Source organism: Stegodyphus dumicola, chromosome 8, assembly GCF_044657685.1.
Source record: "Stegodyphus dumicola isolate Sdum_Otavi_A_Nest chromosome 8, ASM4465768v1".
NCBI classification, from domain to species: domain Eukaryota; kingdom Metazoa; phylum Arthropoda; class Arachnida; order Araneae; family Eresidae; genus Stegodyphus; species Stegodyphus dumicola.
In genome coordinates, this window is record NC_140775.1 from 14,915,823 (window position 1) to 14,932,019 (window position 16,197).

General features: G+C 32.7%; 1 protein-coding gene across 1 annotated transcript in view; it reads left to right on the forward strand.

The window, feature by feature from the left end:
* Positions 1 to 262: 262 nt before the first annotated feature.
* The window catches only part of Gasp (Chitin binding Peritrophin-A domain-containing protein Gasp), a 38,210-nt gene continuing 22,275 nt past the window's right edge, over positions 263 to 16,197 (forward strand). The window contains exon 1 of the mRNA XM_085821595.1: positions 263 to 423. Within this exon, the coding sequence (XP_085677721.1) occupies positions 384 to 423 (40 nt within the window). The 5' untranslated portion in view covers positions 263 to 383. The remainder of the gene's footprint in view (positions 424 to 16,197) is intronic.

Sequence of the window (16,197 nt, forward strand, 5' to 3'; positions counted from 1 at the left end):
TATGATAAGTCTCAAAATTCGGTATTTCTTCTATGGAATAAAAACTATAAAATATATTCATGAATAAATACGAATATTCATTCTCATGAACCCGTGCAATAGAAAAATCTTAATAATTCAAAGTTTGAAAAGAGGCTGGCAATCCTGCCAAAAGCGCCAAACTACATTTCTCGCACGCGTTTTCGGCGCGCTGGTGCGAGGCTAGGTCACGGTCGCAGTGAACGGTTGAAGCAGAGCCGCTACAAAAACTGTCTGCTCCAAGTTACCATCCACCTTTTTCCTATCGAACGTTGTCGGAGGTAGACAGACGTTCGTGATCTCTTCGCTTGGAGCACTCGCTTCTCTTCATATCGGGGGAAATTTATCGCTTATTTTATAAGAAAATGAACGCTTTACTAATGCTGTTTGCTATGGCTGCCTTTGGTAAGTGGAAATTCCTGACAATTTACAGAAGAAAAATTTTACTTACGATATTATAAAAATATTTCGGGGTCGTAATTAAAACAAACTCCTTAATAAATATAAATGCAGAATACCTAACTAATCTATTTTAAAAGATGAAGCAATCAGTAATGATTAAAATATTTTAATACTAAATGTATCTAATGTTAATAATTAATACGTTGTTTAATGCATTTTAAGACTCATATTTATTTTTTAAATAAATGGAATAATAATTGATTAATTTTAACACTTTATAGACTATTCATATTCTATATGTTGATTGATATATTTATATGAAAACATACGACGTAACTTTCTTTTTACTTTGAACTATTACAAAATCATTTTCAAAAGAAAAGAAATTTTTATGTATCTTCAAAACTCTAGCAGCTAATTCATAAACATCGGATCTTGACATCTCTTCGTATGTCCAAAAATTTTCCTTCATAGAACCCCACTATATGGATGTTCTTTCATTTAGTTGTTAAATTTTTTTTTCTAACATGCTGTTAAAAAAGTGCTTTTAAAATGAATCTTCACATCAAGGAAAGGAAGAAATTCCGAGAGTGAAAATCTGACGTCTAAGGAGATCTTTGTTATAAATTTGCTCCGATAATTATTTTTCTGCAAAGAAAATTTGTTTTTTGTTGTTCAGTCATTCTTTGAAGTTACGCCAGCAGATATCGGCTAAATAAAATCAAAGAAAAAATTTCTCCATTTAAATATCTTTCTTTGCGGAAATAGTATTTTAAAGAAAATATGTTGAGAGCAGTTAGAAAATCGTCGTTTTGCATGTTATCGTTTGTTAGCTTCTCCGGCAGTGGCTGAAGAAATTCATCCCTAAAACTTTGTAGACACCTTTTATATATTCTAAACCTGTTTTATGACTTATTGCAGTGGTGTGAAACTGAAATAGCCAGCAGGCCGAATGCTGTGCTGTATCTGAAAAAAGCTGACAAGCCAGAAATTTTTTTTAACGAAATAAAAAGTGTGTTAAATAGATTTTAAGTTTCGTTTACTAAATATTTAACAAAACTTCCATTAACAATATCGCAAACGGAAAAAAAAATCTCATTTATGTTTATTTTCAATCTGAAGTTTCATATTTGTATGACATTTTTGTTAGTTACACTTTTGTAAGTAAAATATATCGATAGCCGAATATTAAATTCTGAGACTGGCGTTTATTTCACGTAACTCTAACGCGTTTAGTTAATCATTAAGCATTTTAATTTAAACTAAAACTAAATAAATTAAGAAAACTTTATAAGTTTTCAAAGAAACTTTACAAGTGTAACAAACTTTGAGAATAAATAGAGACAATCTCTTTTTTTAATTAATTTTTCCTACACATAAATAAAAATGCGTCTGCTTGTTTGGAAATAATTATAAACTTATTTTCTCTGACTGCAGCTTAACACTTGATGGCATTTCGACTTCGATAAAAGTTGTAACATATGAGAGAAATTACTGGAAATTACCTTTATCACAAATTATACATGTTCATGGGTCAATCGAGTTCGTTTCTTATTAATTGTCAGCTGTTAAAATACGCTATTCACATATAAATCTATTTATATGTGAATAGCATTACGCTATTATCATATAAATCAATTCCCAGTGCTTAGTGCGAGAATTCGTAACCTATTTAGTCTTTGAAAGTGCGAATAAAAGTTAATCACACAAGTTAATATCACATTGGTAAATTAGTTAACTCCATTTATAGATCTTCTGGTGGAATATTCATGCTCTTTTGTAATGGCGATGAAAATAATGTAAATTGAACCTTCAAATAACTACAATCTTGAAATCTTTGCAGCAACATATTTGCACCAATTACATAACTGAAAAGAATTCGCGGGCCGCATTGAATCGCCAGCTTGACACCACTGACTTAATGTATTAAATATTAGTTTTCGAATTAATCTTCTATCTTTAGCCGAAGCGAATTTTAGGAAATTTTTCTATTTTATAAAAATAGGTTTAAATGTTTGTTTAGATTTTGTAATTTTAAGTGGAAAAGATTTAGTGGAAATCCTGCTAATATCACTTATAATTTAAGCAGAATTTTTCTGCAAACAAAAATTAGAACTAGCTGATAACATTCTTATAAATTATAAAAGTAACAGTATAACAAACAGTTATTAAAATTTAAAAATATGTATTTATTTTCTTTTGCTTTTATTCTAAGATATAAGCCCACTAGCGGCCGAGCGGTAAAGCCGCTGAACACTGGCGGTTTGGTCCGAGGTTCGAATCCCGCGAACGGGCTGGCTGCATGGGCGTTTTCGTGGTTTTACCCATGTGTAACGTGTATACGAGCCAGTTCCCCTTAGAAAGTCATCCCTTCCCTTAGGCAGATAACCCTAGTGTGCTTTACCGTAATGTCAAGAAACCAAACCAAATCAAACCGTGTTCTAAGATATAAAATAAATAGAATTTAACGTTCTAATTCCTTTGGAAATATTCCACTTCCAGCCAAGAATGTCCAACCAGTGACGCGAGTGATTAAAGACCGCTCAATACTGCATGTTCGGCACCAGCTGGAATACACAAGCAAACAGCTTTCCTGTGTGGTTGGTTTTCAGAGTTTTCCTCATATGTAGCGGGCCCACCAGCGGCCGAGCGGTAAAGTCGCTGAACACTGGTAGTTCGGTCCGAGGTTCGAATCCCGCGAACGGGCTGGCTGCATGGGCGTTTTCGTGGTTTTCCCCATGTGTAACGTGTATACGAGCCAGTTTCCCTTAGAAAGTCCTCCACGAAGGGATCCCTCCCCTTAGGCAGATAGCCCTAGTGTGCTTTGCCATAATTAAATACACCACCACACCACACCTCATATGTAGCATAATTTCCAGTTGAAAGTCCTCCAGGAAGGAATCCCCCCCTTCTGCGGAGAACTCTCGTGTCCTTTGCCGTATACAAGTAACCTAAACGAACCTCAGTCTAATAATTCACTTCCCGAATGTCGTCATTTTAATTCATTCCCAAACATTTCTTGCTTGGAATTAAAAATAGCGAGTTTTTCAAATTCGAAATTGTAATGTGTGTAACATATTACCTTTTTGTAAAAAAAAACTATTTTATATTACTTTTTGGTAAAAATCTTTTTTTCGGTCTTTGCTGAAAGCTTCGTCATTCAAATAAATGTTTCTGGTAAATGGTGCTGCCATCTGTAAAATAAAAAACGAAATAATTCATATCGTTGAAAAGCAAGCGATTTCAAAATTTACAGCAGAATAACATGATATTAGAAAAGAATTTTTAGAAACCAAAACCTAAATTATTATGTATTTTATTAAACGAAAGACATTTCAAAAGTTACCCTCCCCCCCAACTATTTTGCGACGCTTAAGATCCAGTATGTATTTTCACTAGCACAATAGGCAATATGCTGAGACTTTCTGGTAAAATATTTGTCTTTTTAGATATGATATTATTTTTTATGTTGTTTCATTGCAAAGAAATCTGAGACCAAATTAAAAGAATTAAGTCACTTAATAATACCTATTCTTTATTTTAAATTCAAGATTTTTGACAGCGAATTTAGGAATCAGCTAAAACAAGTAGAAGTTTTGAAATTTCATTTTTGAAATTAATGTATCAGAATAAAATAATATTCTTGACTAAATTTTGTAACTTTCTAATTTAATTTCGACGAAAATGTTTATTAAGCATGTCTCCGGAAGTTTTTCACTTAAAATATTTTATTAAATGCAATATTTACTTTGCTTGAACCGTACAAAAAATTAAGAATCAATTCTTAAACATTTAGAAGTTTAAAGAAGAGAATCGTCCAGACAACTGTACCGAGCCATTTTGCATGAAATTTTGGCATTTTATCATAAGAAAATTTAAGTATAATGCATAATTATCATTTAGGGAGTTTGGATTTAGGATAAGTGATATATTTCGAAGTATATGCTCAGAATTTATAATTAGGCAATTGTATTTGGAATTATATGTCTGGCATCAATATTTAGAGAATTGCGTCTAAAAATATATACCTAAAAATTAGTATTTAAGTAATTGTATTTAGAAGTACATATATGTCTATGATCGACATTTAAGAAACTGGGTTTGAAAATATACATCTAGGATCAATATTTAGAGAAATATTTGGAAAAAAGGATTAATATTTAATATTTCACCACATATATCTAGGATCTATATTTAAGGAATTATATCTGGCAGTATATGTCTAGGATCAATATTTAAGTCATATTTGAAAGTATATGGCCAGAATTAATATTTAGGAACCGTATTTTGGAAATATATATCTAAACTCAATGTTTAAGAATTACCGCCCAGCCGAGATGGGATAGTTGTTAGCGACGCTGATTGCCGTACCGAAGGACCCGAAGAAGGCATGGATGTTAGTAAGTGTATAGTATCCGTGCGGCATGAGGTCACTCTAAATAGGCAAAAATCATATGTCTCTCGAGAGGTTGATGGTACCGAAGGATGGAACGGGTGCTCTCCTTAAAAATTTAGGGCGGAAATGAGTAAAGTGGTGCTGTCACTTGTATGGTATGCAAGGCTCTTACCAACGACAGGCTCAATCTTGCCTCCTTACCACGATGAATTTCGTGGGCTTCCTCCGATATCTAACAAGCGAGATTAGTCACAACAACAACATATTTAAGGAATTTTTATCTTTAGAACTGTATCTGGAAATAATTCTAGAAATAATGTTTCAGGGACTTTATTTCGAAATATATGTTTACGATCAATATTTAAATAATTACATGTCTTATATAAATAATTATCATAGAACATATAAGTCTAGAATCAGTATAAAATTAAGTCTTTAGTCATATTCTATGAACATCTTGTGCGGGAAGAACCCTTGAAAATGCATTATGCGTGCAAAATTCAAATCAGTACCGACTAATCCTTCAAAAGCAACTAAGGATGTTGTCCACTGTCATGAATAATTTATCATCCTTAGATTGTGATTAGCTATTATTTTTATGTTACCACTTTCAAGAGCTGTAGTATTTCTCTTAATCGAAACAAGCATACTAAATATTAAAAAAAAAAAAAAAAAAAAAAACTGTTTTTAAAGACGTGAAAAACGGCAAAGGAGAGTGACAGTACAGCTATTTAGGTCACCAGACCTGTTCCGTGACTTCCAGTTTCATGTTAACCATTTGTGGTGTAGTAAAAGTTCGTAAAAATTTCGACGGCAGGCATACTTCTGACCTTGTAATATGAAGGCAATCTGCACTGAGGCATGCTTAGAGACTGCAGAATATAATTGTAGTTGAAGGGGAAAATACAAGCAAAACAAAAATATTTAATGAGCAATTTTTTTAAATATATATGTCACCTTTTTGTTTTCCCCAGCTTTCGGTAAAAGCTCTACTTTAGTCAAAATCTAGTTTTATATCCTAAATTCTTTTTTGTTTTTCCTTTCCACGAGCTTCTTGACCTATATTAAGTTTCCTTCTTTCATTGCTTCTGGGGATACAGCAGACGATAGTTTTTAAGCAATGATTTGTGTTTTTATTTATTTATTTTGCAATAACATGTATTATTTATTTTCACAATCGTCAGCTAATGGAAGATAAAATTCTAAATTATGTATACGCATGTGAATGAGGATAGTTTTTCACTTTCGAAGATCTGTAGTTTCAAGGTTGACTTCAGATCAGAATAAATGATCTAGGTTCATGCCACTACACATAAGACTACACTTAAAGACAATAATCACAGAAAAGAATTTTTCGAAGCAGATAACTGTGTCATAAAAAATAAACTATACAAGTGAGATCTAGTAATTGTTTTATCGTTAAAATCAGCAGTAATGCATTTAAAAAATACTGGTATTTCTAACGCTTCTCATTTTGTCGAAATAAAAATAATTACTCCAAATAGATAATTTGGACGTGTGTCAATGAAACTTTTAAATTTGTTATTCTGTAGCTTTAAAAAACGTGCAATTTAAAAAGCTTTAAACATCTTTAAAAAACGCACGCTTCAGGATTTCATCGTTACTGTCGGTACGATTAGAATAGTTGCCTGCACTATCAGTATTATTATCGCTGCTACTGGTATTGAAAGCGCAACTAAGGATATATATTAGATTTATGTATAGCATTGTTCTAACATAGATATTTTGACACAAAAAAGAGAAATTTTTCTGAAACAACATACCGATTTTTTTTCATATTTTGATTCCGTGACTCAAATTACGTCAAAATGCCAAATTTAAAAAAATCTCATCAATAGTGTTTAAAAAATTAGCTCTCAAAATTTTAGCTTCTTAATGTTAATTGAATTTTGTATATATTTATTAATATCTCTTTTTTTTTTCCCCTTAAACTGACTTGATTCTTTTCACAGTTCGAAATTTAAGTTCAATCCAAATAAAATTCGCAGATATTTTCGATTTATTTTTATAATTTGAATTTATAATAAATTTTAAAACATTTTTGAATAAATGTTTTCAAAAAATTTCTAAACGTTTTGCCACTATCTTAAAGAAGATGTACTTCTAAGCATACCTGCAAAATTTTAAAGTATTTTAATTCAAAATTTCTTAAGCTATGCGTGAATTTGCTTATTAGCGCGTTTTGAAATTTGGCATCTTTGTTTTAAGCAATAATAAAACCAAATGTGTTTAACGGATCTAAAAATAACAGCTATAATTGAAATATATAATATAAAGAAAATTATTTAAAAGAAGGAACGATGCACCTTTTTCCCGTCGTACTCAATAAAAGGGAAATAAAAATAGGTTACCATAAATTAAGGATTTCGCCAAGGACAAACTTGGCAAAATCCTTAATTTAATTAAGTTATTAAATCCTTATTTTAATTAAGTTTCGCAAGTTCTTTGTGCAAACTGAAAAAAAGTGTGCCAAGATAAATTTTGGAATTTATTGGCAAGTCTGTCACCAAATTTTACGAAATTTAATATTTAGCCATAATTTGAGTCATAGTATTGAAATATGGAAAAACGTCGGTAAGTCGTTTCAGAAAAAGTCCAATTTTGTGTCAAAATACCTATATTAGAAAAACGCTCTGTATAAATCTAATATATAGCGTCTCGCGCTTTCGAGACTTGAAAAATATAAATTATATTTCGTCAATCAACGTAGCAGAAAGGGAGATGTAAAACTGTTCCCCCTCCCCCCCCTCTTTTTTTTTTTTTTTTTTTTTTTTTTTTTTTTTTTTTTTTTGTTGTGTGTGTGTGTGTGTGTGTGTGTAGAGTGTAATTTCGAATCATAGGCGTGTAAAAGCCACACCTCTAATTACCATCTGTATTTTTGTGAAAAAAAGGTGTCGCTTATTACACGATAAAATGTGGTATATTTCGATTGGTTCTGCCTCCTCATTTAATTTTAAAAAAATCATGCATCTTCGAATTTTAATGCAATTATTTGTTTCACCATTCTAAGAACTGAACAAACATCTGTATGAACCTCAGGAAATAAGTGGCAACGACCTCTTTGTTAAACTTATCTGCATAAATGGGTATAAGATTAATCTTAATCTATTTTTAGATCGTTACTTTCACATCAGCCGAGATAGCTATTCGTTTGTGTATTAATTGCATTTATTTCGGGAAGAAAGAAAACCACTGAAACTGCTAGCATCCTTTAAACGCCTCATTGGGCATTTTTTTTATGACACACTTTTACTGTGCGGTGAATATGCTCCAATGGATAAAAGATCTTATGAATTTCATTTCTAAGGGCTGCCAACAAGTTTCTTAGTCGTTACCAGTGCAAATACACGCGAAGCTAAATCTAGGTTTCAATATTAAATCAACTGAACTGCATCGCTATAACCGTAACAGTAGGATGTGATACGCTACAGTTAACGGAGATATTGGCATTAAATGTGAAAAGAATGAATCAAAAAGAAATCAACAGCAAAACGAAACATACACCCTTGTAATGCTTACTCAAGCGATACCTGCTCATACGACAGCCATGGTTAACCTTGCATTGAAAATTGATATTTTTTACTAAGCGCTATATCATTTAAACGATTAGGTATACCTTCAGGCTAAACGGTCCTCTATTAATGGATGCATATACATCCATTGTTTGTGCAGGTGATTATAGGGTGGATTTAACGATTCTATTGCCTTTTTAAGGAAAATAATAGCTGCCACTGTTTTATAAATTAGGTAAGGTGTGTTTGATCAGAGATATTTTCAGGGGATTTTTCCCCGAAATTTGGCTCTTTTTTTTTTTCATTAGTCTGAGAATAACGAAAATATACATCAGCTGGCTTCGGATAATTGAGTTGTCATTACATATACCAGGAGCTTGCCTTGTTACTCCATTTGGTAATATTCAACAATGATTTTATTTAGCGCTTGTCTGAAATCAAAAAACATGGCTCGGGTGGCTTATTCTGCGCTTTGGAAGTCAAAAGGGTTTTCGAATTAATATCAACTAATAGTATCTTCTTGAATGCGCTTGCAAAAGTTAAATTTAGAGCCACTTTACAACCCAAAAGATTAACTGTTGTTGGCATTTTAATCAGAAAACTTCTGAAAAAAAGGAAATTAGGGCCCACTATTAAAGTAAACCTCTTCTTAACTATGAATGTAAACACCGTTTACATGGCAGAATGAGTGAAAATAAAACGTTATTAAGTATATATGCTGTCTTGAAGAAGAGTTCTGGCGTTCTGAAGTCCTCCAGAATTATTTTTTCAGACCATTAATAGGCCATTTTTTACTTTAGGCTGCACCCGTACGATCAAGTGTTATTCAGTATGTTTAATGATTGACTGCAAGCTTATCTGAACAGCACGATGAGGTGTATAGCCAGTACGTTTTGTTTCGTGAAGATCTGTGTCATTTAAAATGACTTTTTTGTTGAGTACACTGACAAGCTATTCCGTAGAATTCAAATGGTCGTGATACTTTTAAAAGATATCTTCATCTTCTGATGCCATCATTGCCCACCAGCGGCCGAGCGGTAAAGACGCTGAACACTGGTAGTTCGGTCTGAGGTTCGAATCCCGCGAACGGGCTGGCTGCATGGGCGTTTTCGTGGTTTTTCCCATGTGTAACGTGTATACGAGCCAGTTTCCCTTAGAAAGTCCTCCACGAAAGGCATCCCTCCCTTTAGGCAGATAGCCCTCGTGTGCTTTGCCATAACTGAATATTCCATTCCATTCCATTCCATTCCTGATGCCATCATTTAATACCTTTATCGCCTCTGAGGATTTACCGACTGCTGAGCAGAAATATTAAGAATGTATAAATGTGTTCCGTAATTTGAATGAAGTTTTTCAAGCATCCCACTGAGCTCAGACTATGATTCTTTTCACATCTGCAGATTACCAGTATTAACGCTGATTTGTTGTTTTTTCTGTCGTGCGATTTGCCGATTGCCGAATTCATTTACAATTAGATTTAGACAATATTTTTAAAATAATTTCTTTTCTGTTTATTATCTAAAAGGAAAATATAACTATTGTAAAGAAAGAAAAATCCTCCGTAATTCATTTGACATGTTCCATGTGGGAGAATCCACATCTTATTCGCAGCGTAATCTTACGCGTATGGATTCATTTGAATAGCACATTTATAAGTTTAATTTCTAAACTATTATCAAATGATTACCAAATCATCACTTTTTAAGTTTTTATTCAGTTATTTTAGTTTTGTGGTCTTTAAATCAAGAAATTTAAGAGGAGTCGAAACATTGTATTTTAAAAATCAGCTCTATTCATAACTGAATTGCTACGTAAAACTTAAATATTTTTTCCTTAATGAAAGTAAAGGAATTCATTAGTAGAGGAAACAAGAATAGTTACCATGAAATCTGGAACTGGGAGATAACATTCTTGCATGAGGCTAAACAAACACATCGTGAAAACAAAAGTCGAAAGAATATTACTCATCATTTTAAATAACATACATTTGTAAGTGAAAGACTGAATTTTTTTTTATTTTGCATATTTTAAATGTTAATTATTTTGTTATCCGAAGTATTTACACAATTATTAGTTGTTACTTTTATCCAACTTTAGAATATATAAACAATTAATGCAATATTGAATGCCATGATATAGACATAACGGGAACTTTAATGGGCGGTGCTGACAGCTGTTGACAGCATTTTGAGACAACACCTAATTCTGATTGGTATGATGCGTTCATACAAGTTTTTAAATTTCTCTTTGCTGATTCTACTTTATAATATTGCATTTTAAATTGAAGTTATATTAAAAGTGATGCAAACATTTAAGGTGGCTTAATCTTCCCTTCGATAGTAAAGTACTCATTAATAATACTCTTGAAAATAAATAGGAATCATTGTATAACCCTAAAATAACATTCTTGGGACACTAAATAATGAAACAATACATTGTTTCAAAACGTTCCTTTGCGTACCACAACTTTTCATGGGGAATAGTATACCTACCTACGTTTACGTACAATTGTATTTTTAAAAAATGCTTGCTTGCCGAAGCGAAACAAAAACCACCCCAAAGATATTCAAAACAAAAACAGCAACAAGCACTTTCTTTGTTCTGACAAACAATCATAGGAACAGTAACATACGTGACGAAACTTGTTGACAGCAATCCTTCAAATACTTCTGAAACAAAGCATCCATGCAAGCAGTCACAGGAATCGAATTGTATTCTTTGTGGGACACCTGGCTACATTTTCTGCGCCAGAATAGTCTTCTCTGCCGCCAACTCTGTCTCATAGTCCCAGTTACAGAACATTGACCGGATGGGTGCACTCTAAAGGCGCGGCACTGCTCACGCTCACTGGAGGAGACAAGCATTTGTAGGCAGCATGACCTCTTTTAAGCTCAAGGGTAGTATGAGAGACATTTCAGTCGAAACTGAAGTTTTTCTTTGAAATAAATAATTTGAATAATAGTGTTCGCAATTTAATGTCCATCCTCTAGGTCACGGGTTCCCAAACTTTTTCATCTCCACGCTCCTAAAATATTTCAATGTTTTCTCGCACCCTCTAAAGGAATCCCTCCCTCAAAAAAACATGTGTATTGAGATTCTTATAATAAATTAAAATGAAAACATAAAAATGGGAAAATATTATAAAAATTAACATTTGCATAAATCTTTAAAAACAAATTGATCACTTTTTTATTTCTGTTTATTCGATAAATGTTTACCTGTTTCTCAAATCGTGGCACTTTGTAGCTAACAGCAATATCCATATTTGCTTGTGCATCCAAGCAATTTTTAATTTTATTTTGATTGGCAAAATGACACTAAATCCAGACTCGCGTAAGTAGGTCGTCTCAAATGGAACGATGATAGTGCTTTTTCACCAAGTTTTGGAGACTTATTCAATACCGAAACCAATATCGTTCTAAAGTATAGCCTTCAAACTAGATTTCAAAAGTACGATTTTTGCTCAGTTTTTCATCACCCGATATATTATCCAAATTGAAAGAACATTGGTTTATAATCCATGCTTCCAAAGTTTTCAGTTTGCCGCCTAACCGGGATAGTGATTAGTGACTTTGGCTATCATATCAAAGGATTCGAATCACGGAAAAAGCATTGATGTTTGTAAATGTATAGCGTCTGTGAGGCATGCAGTGAGGTGAGCGCTCTAAATACGCGGCAAGCCGAAAGCCGAAAGTCCTCTTGATAGGTTGATGGTAGGGGAAAAGGGGTGGGAGATCCTCAGACCCGTCCCTCCCGTCTTCATCTGTCAGTTGAGGTTGGAACTAAAGTCGGGGTGTCACCTATCTCAATCGAGCTCAAGGCTCTTTCCAACTGCAGGCGCATTTAACTAATTTCTGCGATGAATGTCGTGGGCTTGTGCTAACCTTTCTCAGGCAATTGCAGTTCTCTTTCTTTAAGATACTAGATCTAGGTATTTTAAAGGAAGATATTCTAGGATCCCCTCTAGACAACTCCTAGAATTCAAGCGATGGGAGCACGCTTGTTAGAAACCTCCTTCTCTAGATGTTATTTTTATAGATCTTTTCTTTCATGTGAGACCGCATAAATTAAGTTGTATCTTATCATGTTAAAGCAGTGGAATAAAATTAATTATTTTATTCAAATTAAAAATCGTCTATATTTTTTCGATGCTTAACCATTAGAGCTGTAAACAGTTAAGCTTTGACGTAGGGGCCTGAATCACGTCTGCACGAATCTGCATTCTAACCTCTACGCTCCTACATGAAGTAAAGCATGTTTTTTACTTTGCCGCTACTGTCTTAATTTTCTAGCGCACTTTGAAAACAAAAAAAAAAATGAGTTTATGACAATCTGAGCATAGCTATATGAATTTATAATCGGAATTTGTATCATAGCTGATTAAAATTTACTTTTCGGATTTTGTGAATTTTGAACGATGTAATAGAAATTATCTGAAGTTAATTAATTACATATCTGACGCTTAAATTTCCATGTAAAACAATCAAGGGCATTAAGCATTTTAATTAAATTATGTGTGTGCAAATTATATTCGATTAAGTTATTTGCGATGCCAGAACGCATGCTGGTTCTATCAGCAAAAGAGAGTCCCTTTAACTGAGTACTTATTTGAGAAAACTCGGTTGGTTGTTTTATTTCACAACGAAATCAATTACATGGTTTTTCCTTTTTCAGTTTTATTTAAAATTAACAAGTGACAATAGTGAATATTACTAAAGCTTCAAAAGAGAAGAAAAAAAATTTTGTATGACGTCTACTGTTTCATATTAGCAAGGACGAGTTTTCATTCATAGAATTTAAAAGCTAAGCAATTTTTATTTAGTTTACAGATTGTGTGTATATACAAGTAAAATTTTATCGTTGTAATAAACTTTGATTAGAATTTTTTGACAAAACTTGGTTTATAAAATTCGAAACATTTTGAGTTGTTTTTTTTTTTTTTTTTTTGTTTTGTTTTGTTTTGTTTTGTTGCTTTCATCATGTGATACCTATAGACGTAAATATTTATCATTAAGGAATTAATTTAGATTATTTTTAAAGAATTCATTCATTTAATATCACAAGGATACCAGTTAATGATACAGTTTAGTCATAACTGGTATCCTTTTCTTCACATACATTAGGAAATGTGAAGCTTTATGTAGGTAGCCACGAACGAATTGGCTTTCCGTGGTTTTTCGCATGTGTAATGTGTACACGAGCCAGTTTCCCTTAGAAAGATCCTCCACGAAGGCATCCATCCCCTTCGGCTGATAACCCTTGAGTGCTTTGTTATAATCGAAAACCCAAACCAGACTTTATGTAGTTAGACAAATATGTTCTGTTGCCAGAGCGAATCGTTAAAAAATTGTAAACTACCGCCATAGTATAATCTGCAACAAATATTATCTGCCAGCGCCAGCCGCTGTCGATAAAAACTGCTCAGCAGCTGACTTGTCTGTCAGTCATCATCGATCATAATCACCGTATTTATTCTAAAAGATTACTTTTGTTTATTGCAATCTTCAGCCGTTCATTTCATCCCTTAGCAGCAACATGACTTAATGATTTACCCTTTACCTTACGATTTACTTTCAAAGAAACGTACATGTGTTAATAAATCGCAATTCTATGAGGTATCATCACAAAACAAAACTCAAATATTTCGGCCTTTATTAGAAGAAATGTATATGTTTTATCGGCCATCATCGAGAGTTTGTACAGAAAATCTATGCGGGAAAGACTCATCATTCACACTTAAAGGGGATAATAATAAATCAGAAGCACAAACTTCTACATTGCAATATAGTTAATAGAAGTTAAAATAGCCTTCTGAAGCGAAACCTACAATTAAGAACATATTTACGATTACATATATTGCTATCATTAACTGAATACAAATCTAAAAATTTAATTTTTAATGAAGATAACAGCAAACCGCAAAGCCCACTCGCACACACTGGCCTTCGGATTCCTCCCTAAGGCAGTGGGTTCAGCATAACAACCCTTTTAATTAAGCCATCTGCAATAGGCAAATTCTTATGGCTCGCCAGAAATATACCCGCACCAGAGAAGCCTCGGGGTGCTGGACCCTCCCTGTTTGATCGACATTGAGCAACCCTTTCCAAAGAGTAAAGCTCTCGTGACCGCTATGGTTCGACCTTTTCAATGAAGAGAATTTACATGGCCTTGTAAATCAAGGTTAACTCGTAGCCGTTCAAGTTAAATTCCTCGGATTTTAGCGGGCCCTTTAAAGGACAGAAAGGACATATCAACATGGGAAATTGTATGCAAAGTTCTTGGAATCGTGATTTTGCCCTAAGGCATTCATCCTGTTATTGAAGATATGATTGATACAGTTACTTGTCTAAAGAGGTATACTACATGGCAATTATTCACATAAAACTCGAAAAGTATCTTTGGTATGTTGATAGTTGCATTGGTTATTTACTATTTAAAACTGTAGAATAAAATGGTAATCTCATTATTCAAATCTTCCATAAACGACTAAACAGTATTAAAACTTACAGGTTCACAATCACTCTATTAAACAATTCAAATTTTAATACAAGAAATATTGAATATTTACTGGCGTATGCGTGTGATATGTAAATTAACACAACAAAAATAATTTAAAGGCTTTAAATTTTAAAACCGAATTTTACCAAATAGTATTTAAACATGCATAATATCAACCAAAGAGGAATTGAAAGATACCTATTTTTATGAACAGAATATAATGTCAACATTCTCTTTGCAAATAACTACGGTATAACGGCATTGAAAAGAGGGCACATAAACAGCAAACATCTTGTTAATTATTGCATTAAAAAATCAGAACGTTGTGAATATCTTTTTTATGAGCTCATTTTATATTTATGCACATAAGAAGCAAGTTGTGGTATGGAATGAAACCTAACGAAAGATCTTATTAGCTGGATTAGTAATAATTTCTTCCTGCATGTTTTGGAAAGACAAAATAGTAAGATTTGGCATATTTCTTTCAAGTGTTAATAAAAAGCTTATCTAAATTTCATTTGCTTCATAATTTGTAAAGTTTTATCCTGCGGATTGTCAAATTGTTGTTCTATCAACATGGATGACAGTAATCCTGAATATTAAACTCACTGAAATGTTCATTGCACTCAGCACTAATAATGGGTACTGCTTCGATTCTTGTACAACTCGAATCTCCATAATTAACAAATTAGGACTCATTAGCATTTCTTTTTAGTTTATTAATTACTTGCTCGACTGTCTACGAAATCTCTGATTTTTTCCAATGAAATAGTTGTTTCTTTTCTTAATACATGTGTGTGCTAGTGGACATGTAACCTATTTGACTCGTTGTCACAAATCCATTACTTCACAAACTGAAATAACAATATATCTCTTTCATTAGTTTGAGTTCACATTTCGTCTATTAATTCGTTTCGGGAAAGTTTGTTTCGTTTACCACAAAAAAAAAAAAAAAATTCCCTTGCACTGTATTTAATTCAATTATCTCAAATGTGTTTTGAATTTTCTTTTCTAAGCTTAATGATGAAATTACATGGTAATGTCTTATTTAAAATATGTAAAATATTTTAATGTCTTACTCTAATTTCCCTCAGCTTAATGATGTTTTATTTTTAGTTTTTTGAATGACTTAGCTCTCATATATTATTTTTGACATTGCAATAAATACCTATGTAAATCAGTTGCGGTTTCTAAATAAAAAAAAATCGCAGCTATATAATCATCATATAACTTTTATTAACACTAAGCAAACGTTTTTATACGTAAAGCTCTAAAATAAGTTTTTTACCCAGCGTGGCAAATCAATGCGCAAGGAAACCTATTTTACAGTGACTGCACTCACATTTGGTA